At 54.9% G+C, this 18,376-nt stretch overlaps 7 protein-coding genes across 7 annotated transcripts; 4 read left to right on the forward strand and 3 right to left on the reverse strand.

Annotated features, from left to right (window-relative positions):
* Window positions 1-1,364: 1,364 nt before the first annotated feature.
* On the reverse strand, window positions 1,365-2,532 carry BO72DRAFT_484678 (aldo/keto reductase family protein; the record flags this gene model as incomplete). Its single annotated transcript, XM_040947864.1, has 4 exons — window positions 2,256-2,532; window positions 1,941-2,216; window positions 1,799-1,876; window positions 1,365-1,720 (listed from the first exon to the last, which is right to left on the reverse strand). The coding sequence occupies exons 1-4, from the start codon at window positions 2,470-2,472 to the stop codon at window positions 1,365-1,367; spliced, it is 927 nt and encodes a 308-aa protein (XP_040803057.1). The 5' UTR covers window positions 2,473-2,532.
* A 2,419-nt stretch (window positions 2,533-4,951) lies between these two features.
* Window positions 4,952-5,458, reverse strand: BO72DRAFT_457193 (cupin domain-containing protein; the record flags this gene model as incomplete). The annotated part of the gene is made up of 1 exon (XM_040946321.1): window positions 4,952-5,458. One exon carries the CDS (start codon window positions 5,456-5,458, stop codon window positions 4,952-4,954), a length of 507 nt encoding a protein of 168 aa, XP_040803058.1.
* An 889-nt stretch (window positions 5,459-6,347) lies between these two features.
* BO72DRAFT_494406 (uncharacterized protein) lies at window positions 6,348-7,330 on the forward strand (the record flags this gene model as incomplete). Its single annotated transcript, XM_040948466.1, has 2 exons — window positions 6,348-6,707; window positions 6,785-7,330. 2 exons carry the CDS (start codon window positions 6,348-6,350, stop codon window positions 7,328-7,330), a joined length of 906 nt encoding a protein of 301 aa, XP_040803059.1.
* Window positions 7,331-8,199: 869 nt separating this feature from the next.
* On the forward strand, window positions 8,200-8,928 carry BO72DRAFT_505979 (glutathione S-transferase family protein; the record flags this gene model as incomplete). The annotated part of the gene is made up of 1 exon (XM_040949208.1): window positions 8,200-8,928. Exon 1 carries the CDS (start codon window positions 8,260-8,262, stop codon window positions 8,926-8,928), a length of 669 nt encoding a protein of 222 aa, XP_040803060.1. The 5' UTR covers window positions 8,200-8,259.
* A 714-nt stretch (window positions 8,929-9,642) lies between these two features.
* Window positions 9,643-11,258, forward strand: BO72DRAFT_526171 (MFS transporter; the record flags this gene model as incomplete). The annotated part of the gene is made up of 4 exons (XM_040950008.1): window positions 9,643-9,800; window positions 9,868-10,891; window positions 10,947-11,067; window positions 11,128-11,258. 4 exons carry the CDS (start codon window positions 9,643-9,645, stop codon window positions 11,256-11,258), a joined length of 1,434 nt encoding a protein of 477 aa, XP_040803061.1.
* A 266-nt stretch (window positions 11,259-11,524) lies between these two features.
* BO72DRAFT_505985 (hexose carrier protein) lies at window positions 11,525-13,147 on the reverse strand (the record flags this gene model as incomplete). The annotated part of the gene is made up of 1 exon (XM_040949209.1): window positions 11,525-13,147. One exon carries the CDS (start codon window positions 13,145-13,147, stop codon window positions 11,591-11,593), a length of 1,557 nt encoding a protein of 518 aa, XP_040803062.1. The 3' UTR covers window positions 11,525-11,590.
* An 853-nt stretch (window positions 13,148-14,000) lies between these two features.
* On the forward strand, window positions 14,001-18,367 carry BO72DRAFT_457198 (putative beta-glucosidase precursor; the record flags this gene model as incomplete). Its single annotated transcript, XM_040946322.1, has 2 exons — window positions 14,001-16,553; window positions 17,057-18,367. The coding sequence occupies 2 exons, from the start codon at window positions 14,001-14,003 to the stop codon at window positions 18,365-18,367; spliced, it is 3,864 nt and encodes a 1,287-aa protein (XP_040803063.1).
* Between the last annotated feature and the right edge of the window lie 9 nt (window positions 18,368-18,376).

Below are 18,376 nucleotides of genomic sequence, written 5' to 3' on the forward strand. Positions count from 1 at the left end.
TCCTCTTACCCTATCTCGCTCCTCATTCAGGACAAGCAGGGTAGAAAGGACCTCCAGCGATCGATGACACTGGATCGGCTGATACTGAGGGCTCCTGAGAGGTTGGAGTCTCTGTCACTGCATTTTCTATCACCGGACTGCCACGGGGCCGGTCACAGAAGGTGACAGGTCAAACCCCTCTTGTTGTGTGCGCAGAAGCATAGATACAGCGTATTTGTTTTTCGGTGCAGCGGACACAGCTCGGTAGCGAATGGTCGCATTTGATCTTAAGTTTATGGCATGCCTCACACGCCTGTAACTTGCCGTTCCGGCGCAACGGCCGGGATACTATTGGTGGCATACTTACTTTGCCCTCACTAAATATACCTTTGCAATTGACACACCACAACTGTCTTGTGGCGGGTGATGGATCAGGATCATTGCGGAACGGACTTCTCCAGAAGAGGATAGGGACGGAAAAGAACCAAGGTCATGTGACTCGACAAGCTATCTCCGTAATAGGCAGGTCCGCTCCGGGGCCCGGAAGCACGGGAGCCTCGAGCCCAGAGCCCAGCCTGTGACTCCTGACCCGGGACTGTAGACCCGTGGACCAAATCGGCCAACAAGAGTATAAACCTGCTTATAAAATGGGTCTCTTCTCTGTATCCTCCCTTACCGCTCCTCCTTAAGAGGCAAGGGCAGTGGTGGCTTCATAATTCTGTGAGGGGTCTTTACTGGCTTCCTTACGTCATATCCTCCACAACCTGTATTTACATACCATTTCCACAAAATTGGTACATGAACGAGGAGATTATACATACCGCAGCAAGCAGACCGGTAAGCAGGTTGTTTGCCAGCAGACTAAACGCCGGCTACCTTGTACTTTGCCCAAGCTTCCTAAAACAAAGTAAGTATTATAAAGGCAGTGGAAGACTTGCTTTCGCATTTCCTCGGCGTGGAGCACTCTACGAATCATGGACCAACGTAGAAGGAATAGTAGGAGTCGGCGGATAGAATGAGGGAGAGCCTTTAACAAATCTCTTCGATTATTGCTCTTCAGCCATGGTGTGTTTTACGTGACTCCTGCGGGGGCAGAGTAACGATATTTTACCACGGCGTACTAGTTCAGCCAGACTCACACCATTTCTGAACTTAAGCCTACACTTTCGACATATGAGACGTGCAACCTACTTTGATTCAAGGAGTGCTATTCTTCGTTTGAACTGGTTCTATGGGGAATCCATTGGCAAGGGGAACGTGTTTTTCATGCCTGACTTCAGCCTTAACTCTCTGAAGAAACCGTGTGATGGCTGAAGCTACCTAGACTTCCTAGCAACGTGTACTCCTGTCACCTTCCACGCAAGTCATATGCTCCGCATAACCCGTCAGCTACGCTCCTTCAACAGCGCGCGCGGAGTCTCATAGCCGTACACCGGCTCCCCATGCCAGAACTTGCTTGCATCAACCTTGGCAATAGACCAAGCTTGGTCCAAAGCATCAACCACCTCGGTCGGCAGAGGGCCCTTGGCCAAATCATTCAGGTTGCTCTCGAGCTGCTCAAAGCTACTAAATCCCGTGATGATGCCATCACGACCATTAGTTATGCTCAAGGCCGAGTGATGAACACACCAGCGAAGGGCCACCTCCACCATTGACAGTCCGTGCTTCTGAACTACCGGCTCCAGTGTCTCCAAAGAACGGAAGATGCTGGATTTGAAATACCGATCCCGATACATCTTGCCTTGAATCGGGTTTCTATTACTAAATCTTCCGTCTGCGGGCTGCTCAGTTGTCTTATATCTGCCTGAAAAGAACCCACCTGCCAGGGGTTTGAACACGACCACGTCGATGCCCCAGCGGCGGCAGCAGGGAATGAGCTCATCCTCAATTCCACGCGCTAATTTTCGATAAAACAATCAGCACTTCTCTTGGCTTCCATGAATATGAGGGGTCATTCTCACTTAGCGCATTGTAGATTGCCTGGTAGATCGTGGGTCGCACCCAGCCGCGTTCATTGCACAGAGTTACGACTTCGGCAACCTCAAAAGCGGAGAAGTTGCTTAGTCCCAGCTGCTTGAACTTGCCCTGTCGGTAGAGTCTGGCGAGTGTTTCGAATGTCTCGGCAAAAGGGTTGGTGCGATCCGCCGCATGAAGATAGAAGATGTCCACCTGGTCCGTCCCCAGCTCGCGTAGGGACTCGTTCAGCTTCTCCTCCAGAACCTCTGCGCGGTGGGCGCCTACTGTGAGTGGGGCCTACTTGGTTGCCATCGACAGACCTCGCTCCTTCCAACCTGCCTGGCGGGTGAATGCTTCCTGCCGACCACCATCATAAAGTCGAGCAGTGTCCACCTCATCGTAGCCTTTCTTTTGAAAATGGTCCAGGCACCGGTTGAATTCCTCCAGACTCGTGATGCGAGCACCGTGGGTGGTGTCTGGGCCTAGGGTCATCAACCCCAGAATGATGCGCCGTGTGGTTCTATTTTCTGATGCCATCTTGTATTAAGAAGACCTTTTGAGAGACTGCAATGGGATCAAACCTGTGTTCAAACCGAGGCCCTGAGAGAGGGAAAATGAAGCTTCGTGGTTCGAATGGCAGCTGTGTACTTTCTTCGAATATATAGTGGACTTCAAGAAGAGAAGGGTTTCAGTTGGCCTCTAGGAGAATAGGAGAGTAGGTAGTAGTATAGAAGCACAGTACCCGGCTCAGCTCAGGGCTCATGCGTCCCGATTAGGAAGGTCAACTCCGACGCCGCGCCCGCCAACGGGATTCTCGGAAGAAGACATGCCGCTCATGCGCTCCTCGGATGCGGCGCAGAATGCCGTTCCGCGATGTTTTGAATGTTGTCCTGGTACGGCCCGGGAAGTCTGCAGCGCATGACATTGGCAGAACATACCCAAATCGCTGGACATCACATTGTACCAAGGGCCCGGGTATGCCTTGTCGTCCTTAATTTGTATCTTCAACCTTGCTTCTTTTATAATTTTCCTGACCCAACAAACATTAACAGCCCCAACCCCTGAAGATAGACAGCAGTCATCCTCCACCAACAAGCAGCATACCACTCCCCCACAAACCTCTACGCCCCGCACCTCTTCTGCCCCGACGCCATGGGTTTTCAGTGTGAGCGATAGCACCATCTCTCTGTTGATATCCTACGGATGCATCTCCAGCTCCGAAGAGGTGGGCTGGCTCACTTATAAAATATGCTCCGCGCGTGCAGTATAGATCAGCAATTCTTCTTCCAATGATTTTGATCCCACACGACTGGAATAAAGGTAGCAGCCAGTGGGGTTTTTACTCTTCCGGCTCCCTGCCCGTTCCATGGCATGTATTACACTTCTTGCGGTGCGTGCCAAGGCACGTGTGGCAGTACTGATCACATTGACTGGTCAGCCCCGTGCCAGATCATCGCATCCCAAGAAAAAGCAGGAGGCGGCTAGCCAGTGTCCTTACCTTCTGACCGTTGCCACCACAAATGCCGCACTTGTCTGACCAGTAAGCTGTAGCCGCGCGGCCACGGACGGAACCGGCTTCCTCCCCTGCGTTGGGGTTGTCAATTCGCCCGGAGCCATTACAGACATGGCAGGTCCATTTGCCACCATGGCAGGTACAGGTCCAGTAGCCATTTTGGCATTCCTAGATGGTTATACGCTTCTTTAGCATTGTTTCTTCTCGTACGCAGTTCGTGGGATACTACGCAACGACGAACACGGAGCCATTTTATCTGCACGGCAAGAAAGATTTTTGGTTAGGGTTTTGGTTTTGAGTGTTGGGTGATCTTGGGAGGAGGCTCAACAAGCTTTGGGGTGGAAGAGGGAGTGGGATTCTGCAGGCTATTTATACTACCTCTCTCCGCACTCACCTGGAAAACAACAGGCTGTGCCAGCTGAAGTGTGGGTCAAGAGAAGAAGATCGGGAGATCGGAGAGCACTTCGATGAGGTGACTTGTGTTGCTGATTGGCCAATGGTATCAATTGCAACTCCACCGAGCTCCAGTACGGAGTACACCTGTCCAATCTGCGGATCTGGGTTTGCAGACCGCTAGGTACTAGTCGGTACCTAGTGATCGTCAGAATTCTTCTGCTTAACTAACTCGTGGTTAACCCTAATGAGCACCCGATACGGCTTGTTTTACCGAGGATCCGTAGGTGTGTGATTGAAGCCTTCACTGCAGTCTGCCGCCGCCGCCACATAGCTTTCTCGGGTTTGCCTGATCCTCGGAGCATAATCTGTGTCAACTCAGATGTACTGTAAAGCAATCTCTCACTTCGAGGTGTTCCCGATAACTAAGAAGGAATTAACCATCCAAGGCTCGGATGACCCAGCGGAAAATCTTTTGCCTTCCGACTTGAACCATGGGTGCCAGCTTCAGGCTCCCCACATAAGTTGCCCGCTCCGGACTTCTCCAATCAATCCTGATATGTCTCGCGCATATGATTGCCTGAATTTGCTGGCACAACCACATTGATAGGTTGATCTGTACAGTACGGTATCTTGTCTTCTTGCGGTGGGCGACACAGAGAATATTTCTTCCACTTTCACCCGGATTTCTTCTTCGCGACTTCTTGCAACTCGGCTGTAACGCCCTTGTACTGTACCAGACAAGGTGGTGTCCTCACTTGTTTGTATCCACGGGGCTGGATTAACGCGACCCCAAATTGTTATGTACGTACTCATCGAGATAAGTATGTATATGACAGCGGTCCCCAGAGTGAGGTATCCAGGAAAGAATAAGTGTGTAAAAGTATTGAGGAGCCTCTTAGGGCTGAGCTAGCGTTGGCTAGTAAGGACCTTCTTTCTGCTAGCTCGCGTGGTGGATCCCCCATGCCCGATGCAGACGCCTCGAGAATCCGATTCTAGAGTTCAGGGATACCACCCTAAGTCAACTTCCTCATCCCGCCTTCGGAGCAATTAGCGAATTGAAACATGGTCTTCTTTCGCCAACATCCGAAGAATGAAACAACAACCCATTCAGCCTTTGATCCCCTCCTCCCTCTCCCCCTTTGGCTCTTCCCCGCTCCCCAGCCCCTTTGGCTCCCACCCCGGCTCCGCCATCTCAAAGCCCCCGAATTCAAACCCCGGCGCAACAGAGTACCCCACCAGCGTCCAGTCTCCCAAGGACAGCGCATGCTGCCACTCTCCGCGTTCAATCACAATCTGCGGTCGCTGGTCGGTCCAGACATCCGGGCCTAGGACAAGGTTGCGCACGGCTGTACCATCGTCCCAAGCCAGCGACAGCTGCAGTGGAGCGCCGGCATAGTAGTACCAGACTTCGACGGCGTCGAGCACGCGGTGCCAGTGTGAGAGGCCGGACTCGCCCTCGAGGAGGTAGTAGATGTAGGTGCTGGCGGCGCGGCCCTCGGGGGTGGTGTTCGGGTCACGGAACGTCTCGATGTAGTAGCCCTTCTCGGGATGGGGGGTGAGGTTCAGGGCGGAGATGACTTGCTGCACGGTGTAGGTGGTGGTTGCCAGCGTCATTTGCTCTGGGAGTTGCTTTGCTTCGGATTTTGGTTCTGTGGGGTTGTCTTTGGATAGCTGATTTTAAGGGTTATCTTTTGAGCAGCATGTGATAATGTCAGATAATATGGCAGGTCGCAAGCTGGCCAGCTTTGAGATTTATGCGAATGTTGGAAAGGGGTATACAAGTTTGTTGTGGTAGCCCTTAATGCTAATTCTATGTATATCGCGAACAAAGAAAGAACGCTGATCGCTGGGCCATGACTCTGCCGCGCCTGACTATTCCTCAGTCACGACCATCATAATCCTTGCAATTTCTTGTAGCTTGGAGCGCCGAGCTTTGTCTCCTTCCCGTCAAGGAAATCGCTTACTCGCCAATTTCAAATGCGCCGGACCTCAAGTGCTCGCAGGGATGCCGGTGCCACCGGGATAGGAAAAGGGGCAAGGCATCCAGCTGAGTACTGATCTTTGTTCCTGGCCCAGGGCTTGTATCAAATGCGCTTACGGAATAATCACCTGTTTTCTATCTCCATATGACTCATCTCGTAGTAGATGTGTAGCTGATGGTTGGGATCCAGCATCCTCTTCCAGCCGCTTAGTTGCCTTGGGTGCGATACAATTTGAGTAGAAGCAAACACCTGATGTACGGCAATGATGGGCTTGACCTGGTTACACCACATACTTCTTCAATATAGCAAACAATTACTATTAGAAATGCCGAGTCATTCTTCTGTACCATATAGTTACTCCGTTTACTCCAACGGTACCTGCGGCCCCAAGCAAGCACGCCGATCCTCAAAATCATAACTCAAGTAACAATCATTTGAAACAGCCAGGACGGGCGGAGATCGTAACTCACCGGTCTCCCAGCATAAACGACATCAGGCAGGACCTGCGCATGTCCATGACAATGGCCGCCTTCATCGGAATCTCCTGGTGGCTAGGGCTGGAGGTGAATGCGTCCCTGTTCTTGACCTTCAAGCGACGCCGCGGACTATATTTCTGGTCCTGCGCACTCGTCTCGTGGGCGATCGTCCTCCAACCTCTCTTTATCATCCTCGCCGACTTCCATGTCTGGACGGACCCCGTCCCCTCCATCACTATGATCTACCTCACATGGCTGATCATGGTCGTTCCGCAAAGTTGGGTCTTATACTCGCGACTCCATCTACTGTTACGCAATGCAAAGGTTTTGAGGACGATAAAGTTTATCCTCATCGCCAACTCGGTGGTGTTCTCGATACCGACTATCGTGATCGGGATTATGGCGGTAAGGGTCCTCGACTCTACCAAAGAAGACAGAGCAATAGGCAGGTTAAATAGGTCACTCACAATATCTCTCCATAGCAAGCCACAAATATCAATCCTGCCCTCTCCTCCGCCAACCTCATCTGGGACCGCGTGCAGCTGGCCGCCTTCCTCATCCAAGAAACCGCCCTCAGCACGCTATACATCTTACAGACACGAACATTCCAGCGCGGCCGCGCCCCGCTGCGTGAACGTCCCTATTCACCCTATGCCCCACGATCGGCATCTGCCCTCCTCCACGGCGTCGAGCCTGACCGTCCAAGCTTGAAGGGGCAAACTAATGTGCTATGGCAGCTGGTCTACGCTAATGTCCTGATCATCGTGCTGGACTTCACATTTTTCGGCATCCAGTGCGCCAGGATGTTCTACTTGCAGGGCGCGCTGAAGCCGTGTGTCTATGGCATCAAGCTCAAGATCGAATTTCTGATCTTGAATCGTCTGCGGGAGATTACACTGCAACCAGCGAGCCGTGGAATATACCTCGGGAGTGAACAGGCGAGCGGCCAATTGATGGGTAGGAATGTACTCAGCCCCGATACGGCGGAGGAGGCACATACACATCGTGCAATAATACAGGCAAAATAAAAATATGGATCCTAGTCGAGAGGGCCTACTTGGGAGCAGGTAAGTGAGAGAGAATAAGAATAAGCATAGGACGGGTGGGAAAAAAGGCAAAAACATACAACAGAAGGGATTCGCTGGTGGTCACCCACCCAACTACTAACCTCCCGGCGTGTGGATTAAGTACGGCTGAGCGGACGGGAAGCCCTGTTTTCCACACCCTGTGGTCGTATGTGCTGGTTTATCTTTTGGTGTTGTTGATGATCCTATTTGCTTAAATAAAAATGCGCTCTGTTCTGACCCCCGGTTCATGATGCTGTCTTGGCGGTTCTAAATCGCGGTGTCCGGAGGCCTCCTTGACCACAACACACATTGCCACCGGCTCGGGTGGGGTCGCATCAATGACAAGCAGAAGGCTTGCTTTAATACGTTCCTCTACTATGAGAAATACTCTCAGGCATCCTGGGGAGGTTTCGGTGTCTCAAGCGCTGTCACAGGCTGTACTAGCCAAACAAGTTTCCTGGCCGCTACTATGTAGTGGAAACAGACTACCATGCGGGCTCACCAATGCCAGCTCCTCGCGTGCATTTATGATCGGCCTACCACGTCGCCGAACACTATACTGCAATGGGCGAATTCCCGTTGCAGTCCCAGGGAGCCCATGGCTCTGATCCATCCTATCCATCCGCTTCTTCACCCTCAACCAAATCTGACCCCATCCTTTGTGAATGCTGCCATCCGAGGACTCGCTTACAGCATGCTCGGCGAATGAACCGAGATTTCGGCGAATGCAATCCACTCAACCTGGCCGGACCCCTCATCCGGCCCGACCCTATATAACTACCCCCTGTAGGATACTAGGTAGTTCACAAGAAGGATTCCGGAACAAATTCCACCATCGCAACCCAGTTCTCTCTTCGACGGTATAGTACATCGGTACACCCCCAACAACCATGCAACCGATCACCCTCTACTCGCACCCCATCGGGCCCAACCCGTGGAAGGTCGCCCTCATCCTCTCGGCCCTCCACCTCCCCTACGAGACGGTGATGGTCGACTTCGCCGACGTCAAGAAGTCCCCCTACGTGGATCTCTGCCTGAACGGCCGTCTCCCGACCATCATCGACCCCAACCAGAACAACCTTACGCTGTGGGAGTCCGGCGCGATTGTGAATTACCTGATCGAAACCTACGACTCGAGCCACCAGCTCAGCTACGAGACTCTCCCGGAGCGCCATCACCTCCAGCAGTGGCTGCACTTCCAGGTCTCCGGGCAGGGGCCCTACTACGGGCAGCTGGGATGGTTCCAGCGGCAGCCCGAGCGGGTGCCGCTTGCGATCAAGCGGTATACGGCGGAGATCCGGCGGGTGATGGGGGTGCTGGACTGCGCGCTGCAGGGCAAAGAGTGGCTGGTCGGGGAGAAGTGCACGTTTGTGGATCTGTGCTTCGTGCCGTGGCAGGAGTTGGTGCCGCTCATGGTGCGGGATGAGGGCGTTGTTCGGGAGCTGGAGGAGCAGTATCCCAATGTGAGGGCGTGGATGGGCCGGATGAAGGCGAGGGAGGAGGTGCAGAAGGTGCTGCGGGAGAAGCGGGAGGCGATGGCGCAGGAGCAGTCAAGGTAGTTCTTGGTCCTTGGCTGGAATTTTGCGCGATGTTCTGGTAGTAAAGTACTTGCTTAGTGTAGATGTATGCATTCAGGATGCCTTAGTACTTTATAGAAGGGCAGCTCGCTTGCAGTGTCATAGGGTGTGCGGGTTACGATCTGGATGGCGCTGCATCCTGATTTGTCCGCGAATGATACATGACGGTGAATTCACAGATGTCAAAAGTCTTCAATAGGGTTCTTAGTATGCAAATACAGTTTGGTTCTTGTTTCAGCGAATATCAATAATAGAAACATATCAATATTACAGCAAAGCAAATCAGGCCGTGTTCAGTTGGTCAAAATCGACTGGACTATCTAGTAAAACTGCATTGGGAACGGGCTAACGGAGGGAAAACTGTATTTTCTTTTTCTTTTCTTTTAGATAAGACCAACAACCTTTCAAACCGGAAGGAATAATTCTGCTCGAGACGCAGAGGATCAGGCTTGCTCCCTATCAATGTGAGCATAGAAAGCCCTCCACGCCGTCGTCCAAATCCACTGTAATCCAGGGGTCCGACCGATCAAGGAGGATTTCGCCGAAATAGTGGGGCCGCCGGCCTTTGCCCACTTCACCACATCCGATTATCCGTTTGTTCTATAGCACTCATGGTTACTCCTCCCGAGCTTTTATAAATGCATGATCCTTCATACCAAGGACTAACATGCACAGACGAGTCGGCCAAAAACAACGATGGAGTCAGACAGCTTAGACAGTAACGAGCCCAAGACGGTGTCTATCACCTCACCAGAACTTCCAGAATGGGCGGAAGACCCAGCCAACGCGCAGAACTGGGCTACACATAAGAAACTCTACAACACAGCGATCCCTTCAGTACTGTGTCTTCTGATGTGAGTACACAAGCAATGCGAACTGGGTATGTGTCAAAGCTAACGTCAGGTACCTGAAATTGTATAGATCATTCGGACTTGCCATCTACTCGCCCTCTCACGGTCATGTTCAAGCCGCATTTCACACCTCCTCCACCAAATCGCTTCTACCTTTCACCATGTACGTGTACGGATTGGCCTTTGGACCCATGATCGCCGCCCCTCTCAGCGAGACCTATGGCCGGCGGTTTATCTACCTCGTTATGACCCCGCTAGCAATGCTGTTCATTCTCGGGGCCGGGTTTTCGGACAACCTGGCAAGTCTCACCGTGTGCCGCTTGCTGGCGGGGATGTTCATCTCGGCTCCGCTGGCTGTCGGAGCGGGCACAATCATGGACATGTGGAGCGGGCCAGCGACCGGCCGTGGCGTGACGATCCTCATGACCATCGCCTTCATGGGCCCTGCCATCGGATCTCTGGTCGGGGGCTGGGTGGCCGAGTACAAGAGCTGGCGCTGGTCGCAGTGGACGACGCTGTTTCTGGGGGCCGCCTGCTGGGCGTTCAGTGCAGGGGCGCAGGAGTCCTACGCTCGCCCGATCCTCCACCGTCGCGCCGTCAAGCTGGGACTGCCCGTTCCTCCGAGTCCAATCCCCGGGGGTCTGGCTGGCGTCAGGATGATGCTCACCGTCACCCTAGCACGACCGGTCTACATGCTCCTGACCGAGCCCATCGTGGCTCTCTGCTCGCTCTATTCCTCGCTCAACTTCTCCGTCCTCTTCTGCTTCCTCGCCTGTGTACCTCTCGTGTATACCAATGTCTACGGCTTCACGCCGGGTCAGTGCGGCTTGGTCTTCATTGCCCTGGCGCTGGGGTGCGCCCTGGGCTGTCTGGGGCTTCTGGCGGCAGACCAGTACACGATGGCTCTGCACCGTCGACGACACCCAGAGGGCACCCCCGCGCCACCGGAACGCGTCCTATGGGCGGCGATGTTGGCTAGCCCGTGGATGCCGGCGGCACTGTTCTGGTTTGCATGGACATCGACTCCCCATGTGCACTGGATGAGCAGTATCGTCGCCATTGGGCTCTTTGGGTGCTCCAACATTATGATCTTCGTGCGCAACCCTTCCTCACTCTGCCGTATCTCTCATATTGACCGCATCATCATAGGTGTCGACCGCCCTGTATCTAACGCGTGTCTATGGGGCGCAGTTCGGAGCATCCGCGTTGGCCGCCAATGGCCTGCTGCGGTACGGCATCGGCGGCTCGTTCCCTCTTTTCACTCTCGCCAGTATGTTCTTCTGAGCTAGCTCTTCCCGGTTCACCTTCAGGTCTAATTCGACGTTCTCAGTGTACCACAATCTAGGTTATAGCTGGGCGTCTAGCTTATTGGGGTTCTTGGCTGTGTGCTTTGCGCCCCTCCCGTGGCTGTTCTTCAAGTGGGGAGGTCGGATCCGGAAGCATAGTGCTTATTCTTCGTGAGACTGTCAGAGATGCACTTAATGGCATGGGGTAGGTCGGATAGACTCCTGTAGCCAAGGGCTTGAGAGTAATAGAGCATATATTTAAACGAGGAAGACACAGAAAGTATGCATGACTGTGAAAATCAGCCCCTTCGTATCATCTGGGCAGTAGTGGTGCTTATAGATAGGCCTACATGTACTACACAGTACATACAGCATCGTGGATATAGACTCACCACCCAACAGGTATAGTACAATATGTCTGATTGGGTAGAAATCTAGTCTTGATCATATTGTCTTATCCTTCTTCTTCATCATCTTCATAAATCTAAGCTTTACGTACAAACCCCATCACAACTTCTCAACACACTCTTCCTGCCAAGATCCTGTCTTCCCTTCAACGTCCCTCCTGGACAACATGCTCTGACACTGATACCTCCCAAAGGCTCTGGCCGACACCCGCTCGGCGAACATCTCATCAATCTCCTCCAGCGACCGCTGCTTGAGCTCCGGCACCACCAACCACACGAACACCGTCGCCACCACCGACAATCCTCCATAGATAAACGCCACGCTGCCGCCGATCGCCGCCTGCGTATACGGGTTCACAAACACAATCACCAGCCCCGTGCCGTACGCCGCAAACCCCGCCAGGGTGACCATCTTCTCCCGCACCGCGGCGGCCGGGGGCACTTCGGCCGTGATCACCCACGCCAACGGGCCCCAGGTGCTCTGGAAGGTGAAGAACCACAGCATGAGCATGACCACCGCGCCGACCTGTCTCCCGTAGCTGTCGGTCGGCGTGCACGTCAGCCCGCCGATGGTGAGCATACATGCGGCCAGCAGGGCGGCGGAGACCAGCAGCACGAGCCGCCGGCCCAGACGGTCGGTGACGGCCACGCCGGTGAGGTTGCCGGCGATCCCGATGACATACACCACCACGGACATCAGGAGGACCTGGCGGAAGCCGATCTGTTGCAGGAAGACGGCCTGGTAGTTGGCGACGAAGGAGATGCCTTGCGCCTGTTGGAAGACTTGCGCCCCGACACAGATGGCGGTGCGGCGGCGGTAGATGGGGTTGCTGAAGCAGACAGCCCAGGAGGAGGACTCGTCGGGATGCTGCGCTTGATTATGCTGTGGCTTTTGCGATTGCTGTTGTTGTTGTTGTTGCTGTGAGAGGCGAGCGACCTCGACCTGGGCGTCCGCGAGGGGAATGCCGCGCAGTCGAGCCAGACTGGCCCCGGCTTCGTCGAGGCGTCCGCGGTGCATCAGCCAGTACGGTGACTCGGGAAGAAGGGGCAGACTGATCCAGTTCAGCAGCGGGATGGCGATCTGCGCCACCACGACTCCGCGCCAGGCCCAGTCACTGGGGATGTGGCGACAGAGGTAGACGATGAGGGCCGCCACCAGTCCGCCGACCATCAGGAAGACGTTGTACGTGCCTGCCATCACCCCACGGAGGGCCTGGGGCGCGCACTCGCCCTGGTAGACCGGGATCACGTTGGAGGCGATGCCGCCGCCGAAGTAGACGACGGCTTTGCCCACGAGGAACTGAGCATAGCTCGTCTGGCAGGTGGACTCGATGATCACGCCCACGCTCACCACGGCCGACTGGATCCACAGGCTATTCTTGCGGCCGAACCGTTCGTTCAACGGGGTGGCGCACAGAAGCCCCAGGATGACCCCGGCATAGCCCAGTCCGGTGCCCAGCGATTGCTGCCGGTCGCTCAGCACCCAGATCTCTTGAGGGTGGCTGTAGTGTCCGAATCGACGGGCAAACTGCTGGGAGCTCATGATACTCGCCCACCAGGCTTGGTCGAACCCGAACCCTGCGGAGGAGAGGGACCCGAAGATCGCTACAGCCCAGATGAGCCATGGGAGACTCCGTATGCTATCAGGCGCCGCCATTGGTGGAAGGAAACTGCAAGAGAGGAAGTAAAGATGCGAGAAGAGCACTGCAGCCACGTTTTGCTTGCGGTTGCAGACCTGTCGGATTCTTCCTCTTTGCTAAGGACCTTTCGCCGCCTTTTATCTAAATACGTGGAACAACGAGAGAGCCAGCAACCGTTCCATGATAATGCCTTGAGCATGATTCTACAGAGGTCTATCAGTCATGGTGCCATCCAATCGCTACTCGGATTCATGGGGAAAGGATTCGCACCTGCTTGGCGAAGGTCGGAATCCTTCGTGTGTATGTCTGCTTCGAGCCGGTGGCGTCTGCTTAACAGTGAACGTGGCCGTGAAGGATTACTAGACTGAATCAAGCCTTACCAATAGTGAGAGAGAGAGAGAGAGAGAGACACAGTGAGAGAGAGAATTTGTCTCCAGAGAATAATGACGAGCCAGGACCCCGTGTTCTACTTCCCCACACTAGTTAGTCACTGGAGATGCGGACCCCCCGGTCATTGCAGCAATGCCCACGCGATGTGGGAGACCCACTTGGTTGATGGATGAGGGCTTGAGTGGGTCTTCTCCACTAAGTCGGCGAAATCCCCCCCCCCACTATATCGCCGACACAAGAGGGGTCTGGAAGAGGCTCACGCGAGGAATGGGGCCACTGCGATGGCCAGGAAACAGCAGACTTTGACGTCTAAATAGGGTAATTCATGTCTGTACCGCATGTATAATGCTAACGCTGCCAAAAATGGCAGGGATGCGTGGACCATCTGCCTGCACACAAACCACCTCAAAAACCACCACTCCCCTGTGCGTGGATGGTCAACCTGCCAAACTAAACTTCTTCTCTCCCTGTCCGCCAAGAATGTATTCCAATATCCCCTCGTCAGCTGTCAACCAGCTCCTCCAGTCTCTCACACTGGAGGAGAAAGTCGCCCTGCTTGCGGGCAAGAACATGTGGGAAACCGCCAACATCGACCGGCTACACATCCCCAGTCTGAAGATGACCGACGGCCCGGCCGGAGCCCGCGGGTCCAAATGGACGTACGGCTCCCTGACCACCTGGATTCCGTGCGGGGTGTCGCTGGCCGCCACCTTTGATCCGGCCCTGGTGGAGAAAGTCGGGACCGTTCTGGGGCAGGAGACCCGACGCAAGGGCTGCCAGGTCCTGCTGGCCCCGACCATGAACCTGTCGCGCTCGCCCTTGGGCGGGCGGAATTTCGAAGGCTATGGGGAAGACCCCTATCTGGTCGGGGTGATGGCCATTGCAATGATCCGCGGCATTCAGAGCCAGGGGGTCGGGGCCTGCATGAAACATTTTATCCTGAACGATACCGAGACTCGGCGGTTCAATGTCGACCAAACGATTGATGAGCGTACCCTGCGAGAGGTCTACATGAAGCCATTCGCCATGGCTGTGCAGGAAACGGAAGCAGCGCCGTGGACGGCCATGGTCAGCTACCCCAAGATCAACGGGCTACATGCCGATCTCAGTCCTCAAATCCTGCCGCGCCTGCTGAGAAAGGAGCTGCAGTATGATCGGTTGGTTATGAGCGACTGGGGAGGTTTGAACAGTACGGTCGAAAGCTTGCTGGCCACGACTGACCTGGAGATGCCGGGTCCGCCGGTACGTCGGGGTGAGCGCCTGTTAGCCGCCATTCAGGCCGGTCGCATTGATGTGGCCACACACGTCGATCCGAGTGTGCGACGAATGCTGCAGCTCCTGGAACAAACGGGGTTACTGAACAACTCGTCTGATTCCACGGAGGTGTCCTCCGAACAAACCACCAACGACCCTACGCTCCATCAGATCGTGCGCGAGACGGCGCAAAGTGGCCTTGTGCTGCTGAAAAACGAGAGCGTACTGCCTCTTCAACCCTCGAGGTTGCGGAAGATCGCAATCATTGGGCCTAACGCTCGCAAGCCCACGGCTGGTGGAGCGGGCAGCGCCGCCGTCAATCCTTTCTACATCACCACGCCCGAAGAGTGCCTCCGCAACGCGCTTCGGGCTGCGAACCCGGACATTAAGCTCACATATCGCTCCGGCATCCGCGACAGTCTGCGCCCCCCTCTTTTGGGCGGTCAATTGACCGTCCCGGACGGATCCCGCCAGGGTCTGCACGTGAGCTTCTTTGCAGGCCATGCTTTCGAGGGGCCGGTCGTGGCGACCAGTCTGTGGGAAGACTCGCTCATTTATCTCATGAGTGATGGGGATATTCCAGCCGCGCTGGAGGGTCGGCCGTACTCGTACCAGGCTGTCGGGGTAGTCACTCCATCCGAATCGGGCCGCTACACCTGGAGCCTAGCCAACACCGGAAAAGCCAAGTTGTTCCTCGACGATGAGCTGCTCATCGATAACAGTGAGTGGGACGTTGTGACTGGTGGATTCCTGGGTTGTTCGAGCGAGGATCGGACTGCTAGCATGGATCTCGAAGCTGGCCGCCCCTACCGACTGCGAGTAGACAATGTCGTGACCTTGCCGCTCGTCGACGCCTTCGACAACACGCTATTCCCTCGCATATCGGGCGTGCGCGTGGGACTCGCCCTGGAGCGGGACGAGACGCTGATGCTGGAGCAGGCTGTTGATTCGGCCCGCGAAGCAGACGTGGCCGTGGTCGTCGTCGGCCACAACAAGGATTCCGAAGGGGAGGGAGGCGACCGGGCCCACATGCAGCTCCCGGGTCGCACCGACGAGCTCGTGGGCGCTGTCTGTGCAGCCAACCCCAATACGGTTGTCGTCGTGCAGTCGGGCAGTGCGGTGACTATGCCTTGGGCGGATGCCGCGGCAGGGATCGTGATGGCCTGGTACCAGGGCCAGGAAAACGGCCAGGCCCTGGCGGAGGCTCTCCTGGGTCATTGTAACTTCTCGGGCAAGCTTCCCATCACCTTTCCCCAGCGACTCGAGGATCATGGCTCGAGCGCCTGGTTTCCTGGAGAGGCTGCGCAGGATCGCAACACATTTGGGGAAGAAGTGTTGGTTGGGTATCGGCATCTCGATGCCCGGGGGATTCCGCCTCTGTGGTCATTTGGGTTCGGCCTCTCGTATACTCGCTTTGAGCTTGCAGATATTCGCATCAGCGGCACCCTCAGCGTTGGTTCTTCTCCTGAGACCAGGGTTTCAGTCCACACCCGGGTCCTGAACGTTGGGGGTTGCGACGGGCAGGAAGTGGTGCAGGTGTACGTGGCTCCCTCGGCACGTATCGAGGAGATGGGCCTTATCAGCTATCCAAGAACGTTAGCCGGCTTCGCCAAAATCGCCGTCCCTCCAGGAGAGTCGCGCGAAGTGACTATCACCATTCCTGGATCGGAGCTGCGATGGTATGATGTGAAAACCGGGCAGTGGCGATTGGATGTGGGCAAGTATAAGTGCTGGGTTGGGCGTAGTCTGTGTGAACTCGACGAAGAGTTGGAGATTGAGGTAGAATAGATAGCGTGACTCTGGATGGAAAGGAGAAAGAATGGTCTTTTCTGCTATAGACTCCTGAATGATGATGTTGATGTTGATGATGTTGATGTTGTTGCCGGAGGAATGAATAATCCGTTCATCCGTTCATCCGTTCCATCTGCTCCTCCCATTCCTTCTTTCTACTTCACCCACCGTTTCTTCCAACGCATACTCCGTACTTATGTTATATCATACTCCCCCCCATTAGACAAGCCCTATTCAATCCCGTCATCATGGACTGCACTACCCCTGTAGCCTGTCTAAACTGCCGAGACAAGCACCTAAAATGTGATGGCAATCTGGCTGGATGTACTCGGTGCCAGTCAATTGGTCTTCCATGCCACTTCATTCCCTCTCGCCGTGGTCGCAAATGTCGCCCAGCCTTGCCATCTTCTTCGATTTTATCCCTCGCCTCACCTGTACCATTGAAGTCAATGGCTGAGGTGAATGAGCAAAGTCTACAACACCACGAACAGCCACAATCACATGAACATGATCTGCAGCAATTCGCTTCGCTCCGGGGACAGGAACAAGGCTTGCAGTTGATTTCCCTCTACTACCTCCACTTTCACCAGGCACATCCTTTCCTGCCCCCAATGGAAACTCTCCTAGAATCCAATCCCCCTTCTTACTTACTGGATATCATGGAGTTTACCAGTCTACATTATTTGTCGCCTCAGTTTTTCCATGATGGCAGCAAGACACTACTTCTGGCGGTGCAGGCCGCCGATTTGACGGTCGAAAAGACACAGGCCTTCCTGCTTCTGGCCATCTTACAACACGGGCGACAGCAAAGTCACGAGGCTCGGTCTTGTCTCGGCCAGGCCCTCCAGTGTGCGCTGGAATTGGGTCTGCACGGTCGCGAGGCTTCCGACGCGCTTAGCGTAGACGCTCCCTTGAGGGCCGAGAGTCTCCGACGGACGTGGTGGGAGATTTTTGTGGTTGATGTGCTACTCGCAGCTGTTCAGGCCGATGGATACCTCCAATTTGAGATGAGAGAGACGCCCCAAGTCCCCCTTCCCTGCGGTCCAGAAGAGTATCACTCAGGCTGTATTATGAGTCCTCTCCCGCCCACCCTCGCCGACATGGAACAGAATAGTCTGTTCTGCGGAGATGACGAGTTCTCTCCCGGTGCCTACCGGATCGAAGCCGCCATGATGCTACGGAAATGCTTGCGCGCCGGCGAGTCGCATATCACTCAGGAGACGCTCGACGTACTCAGCGCCGCCATCACCGCGTGGTTCCATCGATTGCCATCCAGTCAACGCCCCATTCTCCAGTCGAATGGTGTTTTGGAGGAGGCAATGATGCAGGCCGTGATGCTGATGCACTGCGCCAGTATCTATCTGCACTTCCCACGTTCTTGCCTTTTGGCCTTTCTCCCCATCACCGGCCGCATCCTTTGTTCGTCGCCGCCCGCCCTCGTCACCACTTCCCCGGACCCTCAATTGCACACCGCAAAAGTAGCAGAGAGTGCCGTCCAACTCTCCCGACTCGCGTCATTGTCGCCCTCGGTCATCAACCACAGCCCGTTCTTTGCTTGCACACTGGTGATAAGCTCCGTGATACACGTAGCACTCATGCTCAGCGATGGCCTGCAACCCCCGGGGCCCAGGCAGCAGTATTTGGCGCTGAATTTAGGGGTCCTCAGGTCGATGGGGGAGGCGTGGCCCATTGCTGCGAGCGCGATGCAACGAATTCGTCAGGCTGTGATGGAGGTTCACGCAGCAGTCTCGTGCGACACTCGTCCTCTGCTGGACGTTTTCTCTCCCTCCACCTCCACGTGAGGATTTGCC

The sequence above is a fragment of the Aspergillus fijiensis genome (genome assembly GCF_003184825.1).
Source record: "Aspergillus fijiensis CBS 313.89 unplaced genomic scaffold BO72scaffold_14, whole genome shotgun sequence".
Classification (NCBI taxonomy): domain Eukaryota; kingdom Fungi; phylum Ascomycota; class Eurotiomycetes; order Eurotiales; family Aspergillaceae; genus Aspergillus; species Aspergillus fijiensis.